The 11,065-nt window shown below is 41.5% G+C and overlaps 1 protein-coding gene across 1 annotated transcript in view; it reads left to right on the top strand.

The window, feature by feature from the left end:
* Positions 1 to 480: 480 nt before the first annotated feature.
* Positions 481 to 11,065, top strand: part of LOC129238159 (low-density lipoprotein receptor-related protein 2) — a 138,012-nt gene continuing 127,427 nt past the window's right edge. The window contains exon 1 of the mRNA XM_054873195.1: positions 481 to 835. Within this exon, the coding sequence (XP_054729170.1) occupies positions 481 to 835 (355 nt within the window). The remainder of the gene's footprint in view (positions 836 to 11,065) is intronic.

The raw sequence follows: 11,065 nt of genomic DNA, 5'->3' as shown, positions 1-11,065 counted from the left end.
GTTCGCATTCGCAGTCGCATTTGTGTGTCAGCACGCCATTCAGAGGCGTAGCGGATGTGCGCACATACTCTATCACAACAACAACAACAACTAATGGTGTAAGTAATGCCTCTTACGCTGTTCCTGGTATGTCATTATGGCACTCAGATCACACATTTGCTTAATATGTCTCTCAGCGCCCGAGCTCATTCACTCTTCCAGGAGCCAGTGACGTGTGGCAGTGATGTTACAAAATTGCACAAATACATACAAATCTGCAGACAATTTCATTTGTATGCCAACACATGCACGCTCGCTAGAAATATGTAAGGATTTGTGCGTATGCACGAAATTCCGTGCGTGTATGTGTTTGCGAATGCGCGCGTGGGTGACCTTTTTGTGTGTCGCTTGAAAAACATTTTACATGCAAGCGACGTATTTCGCTAAAGCGCACTTGCATTGAAGTTGCATGAATGCCTCGCTGCAATGCTATGTACCAACATGTCACGCTACAAAAATGGCAAATGGTGGTTGGTGGTTGGTGAATGGAGAATGGAAAATGATGGCTGGTTGCCGACAACTGACTTGGTTTCAACGCCAGTCTGGCGCTCGAAATTAAACGTAATTGGTTGGCATTACTTTTCACTTAAACATGGCCCAGCGGCGAAAATCTGTTGTAGCCAAGGCGACACTACACTCGCTCGCATGCAACTGCATTTGAAACAGCATCTGTGCCAGGCAGCTACGGAATTTCTGTCCTCGCCTCAAAGTGGACGCGCTGCTCACCATCGCCTCTCTACGACCAACGGATATTGCTGTTGCTCAGTCGGGCGCGCTGTGCATTCTGTAAGCTGCAGTCAGTGGTGGTGTCTTTCGCATTCATGCTTCATGATACTTTATCGCTGCTGTCGCTATCATTTCGCCGAGCTTTTTTCTCAATTTCATTTCAATATTATTTTCAATGTGATATCCGTGTGCGGAAAATTATTTTTCCCCACAATTTTTTTGTATGTACTCACACAACTGTTTACTTCTCTATCACACCCCCTCTCTCCCCCAATATGCAGTGGGCCACAGCTTAACGAAAATGGTAAGGACTAACTTAAAATTAAATACTGCCATATTTCAGAACACAGCTTATTTGATACAAATTATTGGTAGAGAATTTTAAAAATCACTTTTAGTACTAAAAATTTAACTATAGTTTTTTGCCATAAGAAAAGCCTGGATTCTGGTTGTTGGCATTGAATTAACCAACTTTTGGGTGACTTCTGGAGTCAGTTTCTGCCTTTTCACTAATGGGGTTCTCTTTGATTGAAATTTTTTAGCTTGCATTATGTTTTTTGTTTTTGTTTTTTGTTTTTGTCGGAGAGCTCCTAGTAACTTCACAGCCATGAAATTTCGTCAGCAACAAGCATTTGGCTTGCCGTGATATGTAGCCTAGAACATAGATTTTCAAATGCGAAATAACGTCAAACTTATGAGCATCGCCATAAAAGCAATTAGAAAATTTTGTTAAGAAAAGAGTTTTTAAACAAATTGACGTACATAAAAAAAAAAAAAATAATAAATAATTGGCGCGTACACTTCTGTTAGGTGTTTGGCCGAGCTCCTCCTCCTATTTGTGGTGTGCGTCTTGATGTTGTTCCACAAATGGAGGGACCTACAGTTTCAAGCCGACTCCGAACGGCAGATATTTTTATGAGGAGCTTTTTCATGGCAGATATACAATTCGGCTACGGCGGCCGCCAATTGACGCACATACAAATATAATATATTGATGCAAAAAAAAAATATAAAGAAGATTTACTTACACTCCACTCTTTGCTAAGGCGTTTCGCTTAAAAACTCCATATCCTCGGAGTATTTGAACTCACGCACTTTACTCGCAAACGAACTGTCGAAAACTTTTGAAATCGAAATTTCAAAAGGTCGACCACGAAGCGTCGAGAGATTTGGTAACTTATAAAACACTCAGGCTAAAAAATCGCTTGTATTCAAAGCTCTTGAGAGTAACGGGGCAGATAGTCAAGGAGAGAAAGAGATAGGATAGAATAGAGACAAGGCCAGAGATAGCTAGTCCTGTGCGAATTTTCCAGATTCTTTGGCGAATCTGAAAATATGATCCAGCTTGAGAGAACGAATTTTACTCATTCTCATGATATCGGAACCAAAAATTCTACGAATTGCTCTAGCAAATGCAGGACACTCGCAGAGAAAGTGCTCAGTGTTATCCGCTCAATTTTCAAATAGGTGTGAAAAATTGTTGCTGGCATGTTGCTCGGAGTGCTACTTTGCCATGAGATACATATGAAATTTCACGCATATTTCATGGTAATGCAATTGGATGCATTTTGATAGCATTTTCACGTGAAACGCGCTCTTAGTACTATACTTAACTGAGCCCACAAATTTTCACTCACTTTGATATCATGAAACGGTGCCTAATTAAATAGGGAGCCACGATTTTCCGACTACTACTTTATGTTTTAGATTATTATCGTTGGACAATCGGACCTTTCTGCTTACATCAAGATTCTCTTAATAATTTTGAAGAATATCAACTTACATACACACATTTTAGTTCATTATTCCTTCAATAAACACTAACACTCTTACAAGAATTGCGGGCATACAGCTGCAAATCATTGCTCTACCTCCGCCATAATTTGCAGTAGTTCTAAGGTTATCTTTATTAAGCTCTGTGTTCTTCTTTCACCAAACGTTACACATGCCGTCGGCGCCCAAAATGTTCAATTTACGCTCATCCAGAAGTCCGAGGTCTTACAAATATACTCCTTAGCGAACTTTGATCTGCACCCTTAGTTTTTTTAGCTTAATAAGGATCTACTTAAGAGCAACTCGGTCTTTAAAGTCGTGTCACTGCATGTTTTTTCCTAATTCCTGATGAATATCTACAGTGTACTCCAATCGCAGGTTCTGTCTTATTTTCCACTCGCTTTAGTGGTGTGTTGCATAATAGATGCAGTAAGGCTCAATTTTTTCCAACTTTTATGGGCCGATTAACCATTTTTACCCGAGCTTCAGTTTAAAGGTTAGGCTCTTCAAGGCGAATGTGCAGTCGGTACTGCTGTACAGTAGCTCAAACCCACTCAAAGTGAGAGATTGAGCGCCTCGCAGTCCAAGAAAAACCCGGGAAACTCGGGTTAAGCCGGAAGCAGCTGAAGGCGTTGTCCAGTAATCGAACGAGATGGCGCGTACGTGTTGTTGGTGTCCTATGTCCCGCTAAGGATTCAAGGAAACAACGCTGATGATGAACCATTTCCATAATGGTGTAGAAATAGTTCCTTTTGTTACACGGCTACCCATTTTTTTCAATGACGCACTGGTGACCACCTTTATTCATTACAGAAGTGTTGCCTTTTATGACAATACAGTCAAATAATAATAAAAATAGCTTTATTGAGTTTCAAAATATTCTCCTTAGAAGTCAAAGCACTCCTGCATTCTATTGAATAAATTTCGAAAGCACTTTTACCACTCAGAAGTGGAAACCTCCAAAATGAGCTGTTTAAAGGCTTCAACAGCTTTTTCTGGCGTTGAAAAATGTGAAAAAAACATTGCATTTTATTTTTGATGTCCGAGAAATAAAACAAAAATCCTTAGGTATTTTTCTTAGTTTAGAATATTTTCCGATTTAAATTTCACATCGTGTACTACATCAAATAAGCTGTGGCCCACTGTACATTTCATTGTGCAGCTTAAAGCTGCACTTTTATGGTCATGCCACAACCGCAACAACAACTACATGCATACATGCATACAAGTATGCGCTTTCGTTATTCAACCCCTGCTGCTAATTTTTGTGATCGCACTGCGCCAGTGGCAAGGAGTTGCCACCACACAATGCATGCACCCATACATACATACTTATATGCATACACGAGTTATCCTACTAGACGTCGTTGTAGTTGCACTTTCAATAGCTTTGTTGGCAGTTCACTGTCAGCAGCCTTAAATGAAATCATTAGTGTTCATATTTAAAGGTTTATGAAAGTTTTATTTCGTCGCCGCCAAGCTGTCGTGCATGTTGCTCATATTTGTTTAATATTCATACGCATGGTAGTAAAAAACATTTGGTGCCGACTTCACAAAATCACTACATACTCGCCATGTGTCTCACACGTACATACTTGCACACATACATGCATGCAAAGTCACGTACTGGTTGAAGGCGAAGCGAGATTGTGAAAAATTATTTGCATAAATTTAATTGCGCGTTCTTCTAGAGCGCAGATTTTCTTAACTGAATACTATGCACTTACAATAAATGTTTACTATGCACTTAAATTTAAAATTACTTTTAAGGCTGGTTAAGCAAATCGTTTCTGAAATGTTTCGGAAGTGTGGTGCCTACCCGCAACTGCATTCGGAAGAAGTTTGAACTTCTTGTGACCGAAATTTGTTTGAATTGCAAAACTATTTTAAGTTGTATGAGTGCGAGTGTAAGTGTATTGGGGATTATTCAGCTCTTTCGAGGTTTCTTAAAAACTTCTGCATTTCCGTTACAACTCTGTGGTTGATAAGGGGGGTGATGTACGCATATACTCGTATTAGTCGTACATAAAGTTCTCAACTTTGGTTCATGGATGAAATTAACATAGTTAGGATTTTTCGAGGAAGATGCGTCGTCAGGAATAGGGAAGTGATCGGCAGATATCAACTACATTGTAGCCTTTTTGTCATCGAATTGCAAAAACAAAAAGTGCGAGTAGCGTAGTACATATAACAAAGGTGAAACTTTCAGGGCAGACAAAGAGAGAGGGAGATACCCGAGAGAGAATGAAAGGGAGAGAGAGAGAAAGAATATATCTAAATAAATTCACAACATTTGCAGAGAATGCAAATATACAAAATTTACAAAAAACTGAGAAGGGTCGACCAGTGTAGGTAAACGCCGGACACAAACCGTGGCAACAACGCGCACTACTCCGAGCGCTTATCACCTGCACAAACGCAGCGATGCCAGGACCGCAGCAATGGCACAAATTACCGCAGGGCAATACCAATAAATCCGACGCCAGAATGGATATAGTACGCACAAGCACTATACAGGAAACGGAAATAGGCGTCAAAAAGTAGGCACCCAAAAAACGCCCCAAACAGTAGGCACCAAGGAAATACAACGCCAAAAAGTAGGCACCAAAAATATATTTCCTACAAGTTAGCTCTCTCTCTCCTTTTCCTCCACGTTATATCTTTTTTCTCTAACGCGGATCGAATACGCCCAAAACGTTGCATGGCCTTGAAATTTTACTCTCCATTCTCGCTCATCCATCGATGCCTCAGAAGTTTCACTTCGAAAATCCATTCAGTTTTCGTCTTACAAATAGGGGGCTGGTTTGACTCAGAACGAGCGGCTGTGCATGGAAGAAGGAAAACTTTGCTTTTTTTCTGTCTGTAAAAAACTTGTCCAGCTTATTTTCATAAATCTCTCTTGAGGCCTGTTTTGTATCAGTAAGATAAGTGATAATGTTCTTCTTCCAATTTATGGTGTGCGTCTTGATATTGTAGCACAAATAGAGAAACCTTCAATTTGAAGATGACTTCGAACGACAGATATTTTTTATGAGGACCTTTTTTTCATGGCAGAAATGCAGATTTGGGATAAACTGCCGAGGGGCGACCGCTATTAGAATAAACTTTTTCTATCACTTCTTCTATTTCATGCACGGAGACTCGAACCTACACACTTCGCAACGGCAGTCACACCACGCACCCATTCGGCTACGGTCGCCGAGCTGTAGTTTGTTACAGTTCGTTAACAGTTTAAGCGGTCTGGTGGTTTATGAAATTGTTAATCTGTTGTGCTTATGAACTACTTCCATGGTGTTGTGTTTCATACGAACTCTTTTCACTCGCCAATTTCAGTCACTTATGTCCCATGGGCTTTTCATTGTGGTCGGTTTTTGACAGTAGTGGTCCGAATTCAGCAAAACGCTCTCGGCCGTCAATTCGAACCTGCCTGTCGCTTTGGTTGGCCCATGCCGAAAATTGGTTATAATCTTTCTGAGCTGATTTTTCGCTCGTATGTAACCAATTTTCCATCGCCAGTTATTATCAGCTTCAAAAATGAGCAAAGAATTGAAAGAAAATTGAAGAAAGAATACATCAATTCGGTCCCATAAAATGAGCTTCTTCTTGAAACCAGCCATATGCGAGTGCCCTCAAATTGTTTTCTGGTTAGTCTTTAGTTTCTAGGCAAACGAATAAATGTCCGGTTCGATTTCCTGCTTTTCATCTATGTTTTTATCTTTCTATCGCATTTTCGACGATTGCCTCTCATCTCTGACGCCCTTATTATCAGAAAAGAATCGTTGGAACAACCTCTGCACTATTGTATTCAATATTATATTGGGTTCATAAACAGCAAATATTTCCCTAGTCGCGCTCCGACCTTTCGGTGCTGATGGTGCTACTAAAGCTAGTTTGAGATTTTATGTTTTTCATCACAGACACGCCCACTTTAAGAGGATCTCCAAAGACACCAAACTACAATTCGTAAGCAACTGTTGTTGCTAAAACTCTAATTAAAATTCGATTAAAATCCGAATTTCTTCTACTAAATGATCAAAGAAATAATTCTCCCCTCCCTTTTTTCATGTATTAGAAAAAATATTGGGTCTTAAGTCAGCCGAAATCTTGTGTACTTAAGTCAGTATACGAGACTGAAATTTACAACCGTGAGCCGTGAGCAAATTTACAGTGAGCTGATGCTTCTTCTCTATTTGGTTAGGTCTCTTTCTTTTTTTTTTTGAATAATAGTAAAGTGAAATTTGAGCGTAGGCTCAAATGATCAACAGTCGTAGTGCTACTCAGAAGCAAATCATGGTTACGGCGAGCACATAAATCTCGTGAATATGTAAAGCCATCCGCTTGGCCATCACCAACTTCGACTACTGAACGAAATACCCAATTCCAAGATTCTAGATTCGTTAGCTGTGATAGTCGTTGGTCGAAGTGCCAGGCAAAGCATACGGCGCTTTTTCAATAGAGTTTATAGGCATCCACGGAAACCTCATGTTTTCATTTTCATTTTCAAAATTGGTTGCTGCTGTACAATTATTCTTAAATTGAAATTCCATTAGTAAAAAAAATATTTAACTCAAAACAGTTAAGACCAAATTAGGTCGACGGCAATACTGTTCCCTGAACTTTGTAAAAGCAAATGCGGCCTTAAGAAGTAAACAAACAAACCTAACTTTGATGATTTGCTGTGGAAGTATAGAAAGAGAAAAAGGATTTCTTTTCAGAGGATTGAACGTTCAAAACATATTGAAGTGAAAAAGAAATTTTTTTGAAACCGTACGAAATATTACATTGAAGTAAAATGCCATGAAAACGCTCCTCATAAAAACTATTAGCCATTCGGAGTCGGCTTGAAACTGTAAGTCCCTCCATTTGTGGAACAACATCAAGACGCACACCACGAACACCTTACAGAAGTGTAGGCGCCAATTATTTATTTATTTCTAAAATAGGTTTTTTCAAAATTCTTGATTAGTAAATAGTGTGTGAGCTTAGACATTTCAGGATCCCAAAAAAACCTAACAAGCTGCTAGAGGCAAGTACTACATTAAATATAAATCTTACGCCTTTTCAAACACTAGATTTGCAATACTAAAACCCAGCTTTGTGTCCTTTAAAGTACCGAAATCAGTGACGTAGTCAATTTCTTGCAATATTGTCATCACAACCGTTACTTTTTCCTTACAACATGCAAGAATGCTTCATTTATTTTCACACGCTACTTAACAGCAACCGACTACTGCCTGCAATTCCTCCGAGCAGATAGACATTTACGAGCACACCAAACAGCAAACTTTCCTTCGCAAATGTAGAGATAATGGCGATGTCGCAGGGTAATAAAAAAATGACGAACTATGTACTGAAGAAAAGTGGCCGCTGTGTGCTCTCGTACTGCTTCAACAGTTAAAGCACAATAAATCCCTTAAGACGACAATCTTCAGTAAAAGCAGTTGCGCACCCAACACTTAAACTGACAACCGACACGAGATGTCGACGTGACAGAAATAGAATACCCTACTGCCATGAGCAGCTTATGGCCAGCTGCAAATGCAAGCATACAACCGAGCAGGCGTGCATCTAACAGTAGCACCCGAGACAACTACATACATATACATTTGTGTTCACAATAATAGCAGCTTGATCAAAAAGTTTCCAGAATATATCCAGAAAATTCAAAGTTTAATCCTCAAAAGTGATATTTTCGTCTTCGAAGTACTCCACATCAACTGCAACGCACTTATGCCAGCGTTTTATTCAGCTCTCGAAACATTTGTGGGACTCTATTTTCAGAGCCAATTTCAATTTCTTCATTACTTCCTTTCGGCTGTTAAAACGCCAATCTGGTTAACCGTAGTAGTTTTCTGACTTCATCAAATAGAAGAAAATGGCAGGAAGCCATATCGATTAAATTCGATAGCCATTGGATGGTATTCGTTTCGCTCTTGGTAAAAAATTCAGGGATAATGATGGCACTGTACGACGGTGCAAAATCCCCGAGCCGCTTTGCCACAAATCTTTCTTTTTTGGCAAATTGCTTAACGTAAACGTCTCATAACGCTGAAGAGATAGTCCTTATTAATTGACCCAAAATGACGCAGCAAAAAACGTGCATCTACCTACGCAAAGAATGTTCGACATCGAAAAGCTGCAATCACAACAGACAGCCAGAAGATTCGCCACTCGACTCTCACTCCTGCTCTCGGAGAGCACTGCCCAACACACCGGCATACGCGAGCAATGGAGCAACATTTCTCGTTCCCTACGTACCGCCGCCGAAGAAGAAATCGGATTCCGGCGAGCCCGAAAAAACAATTGGTACGACGAGGAGTGTCATGCTGCCACAGAAAGAAAAGATGCCGCCTATAGAGCCACGCTGCGATCGGGCGCAACGCGAGCCATGTGGGATCGCTACAGAGAGCTGAAAAAGGAAGAGAGACGTATTATCCGACAGAAGAAACGAGAGGCCGAAATACGTGAGTGCGAGGAGCTTGAGATGCTGGCCAATAGGAACAACGCCCGAAAATTCTACCAGAAAGTTCGGCGGCTTACAGAAGGTTTTAAGACCGGGGCGTTTTCCTGTAAGAACAAAGACGGCGATCTGGTGACTGACGTACAGAGCAATCTTAAATTATGGAGGGAACACTTCTCGAACCTGTTAAACAATGACAGCTGCGCATGTCATAGAGAATGTGAAGATCCCGATACCCCAATCGATGACGACGGAATTGTAGTTCCGTTACCCGATCATGACGAGGTGAGAATAGCGATAACGCGCCTAAAGAACAACAAAGCCGCGGGCGCCGACGGACTCCCGGCTGAGCTATTCAAACATGGCGGCGAGGAGCTGGTAAGGTGCATGCATCAGCTCCTGTGCAAAATATGGTCGGATGAAAGCATGCCTGCCGATTGGAATTTAAGTGTGCTCTGCCCAATCCATAAGAAGGGCGATCCTGCAATTTGTGCCAATTACCGCGGGATTAGTCTTCTAAATATCGCCTATAAGGTTCTAGCGAGCGTATTGTGTGAAAGGCTGAAGCCCACCGTCAACCAACTGATTGGACCTTATCAGTGTGGCTTCAGACCTGGAAAGTCTACCATCGACCAAATATTCTCAATACGCCAAATCTTGGAAAAGACCCACGAAAGGAGAATCGACACACACCATCTTTTTGTCGACTTCAAAGCTGCATTCGACAGTACAGAAAGGAGTTACCTGTATGCCGCTATGTCTGAATTTGGTATCCCCGCAAAACTAATACGGCTATGTAAGATGACGTTGCCCAACACCAGCAGCGCCGTCAGAATTGGGAAGGACCTCTCCGAGCCGTTTGATACCAAACGAGGTCTCAGACAGGGTGACTCGCTGTCGTGTGACTTCTTTAACCTGATGTTGGAGAGCATCGTACGAGCCGCAGAACTTAATCGCTCAGGCACAATATTTTATAAGAGCGTACAATTGTTGGCGTATGCCGATGATATCGATATCATCGGCCTTAACAACCGCGCTGTTAGTTCTGCCTTCTCCAAACTGGATAAAGAGGCAAAGCGAATGGGTCTGGTGGTGAACGAGGACAAAACGAAGTACCTCCTGTCTTCAAACAAACAGTCGGCGCACTCGCGTATCGGCACCCACGTCACTGTAGACAGTTATAATTTTGAGGTTGTAAAAGACTTCGTGTATTTGGGAACCAGCATTAACACCTATAACAATGTCAGCCTTGAAATCCAACGTAGAATCTCTCTTGCCAACAAGTGCTACTTTGGACTAAGTAGGCAACTGAGCAGTAAAGTCCTCTCTCGACGAACAAAACTAACACTCTACAAGACTCTCATCATGCCCGTCCTGACGTATGGCGCAGAAGCTTGGACGATGACAACATCCGATGAAGCGACGCTTGGAGTGTTCGAGAGAAAGATTCTGCGTAAGATTTTTGGACCTTTGCACGTTGGCAACGGCGAATATCGCAGACGATGGAACGATGAGCTGTATGAGCTTTACGACGACATAGACATAGCGCAGCGAATAAAGATCCAGCGGCTACGTTGGCTGGGTCATGTCGTCCGAATGGATACAAACGCTCCGGCTTTGAAAGTATTCGATGCGGTACCAGCTGGTGGTAGCAGAGGAAGAGGAAGGCCTCCTCTGCGTTGGAAAGATCAGGTGGAGAAGGACTTGGCTTCACTTGGTGTGTCCAATTGGCGCCGGTTAGCACGAGAAAGAAACGACTGGCGCGCTTTATTAAGCTCGGCCAAAATCGCGTAAGCGGTTATCGCGCCAATTAAGAAGAAGAAGAAAATGACGCAGTTTTTTTTGTTCCTCATTCACACCTGATGCCTGGATTGCGTTTCGTACTCATACACCCACGTCTCATTGTTAGTTGTAAGGGAATAGTGGGATACACTGTAACATCTCATCTCTAGCAATGATGCGTTTGATGAATTTTTTGATTGAATTCAGCGTTGGAAGTCATGTATTTGGTGATATATACTCGGTCTCTTTTGTTGCATGAAATTTAGGTCCTTTGGGGCCAATTTT

The sequence above is a fragment of the Anastrepha obliqua genome, chromosome 2, assembly GCF_027943255.1.
Source record: "Anastrepha obliqua isolate idAnaObli1 chromosome 2, idAnaObli1_1.0, whole genome shotgun sequence".
Taxonomy (NCBI): Eukaryota; Metazoa; Arthropoda; class Insecta; order Diptera; family Tephritidae; genus Anastrepha; species Anastrepha obliqua.
This window is presented reverse-complemented; position numbering and strand designations above follow the sequence as displayed.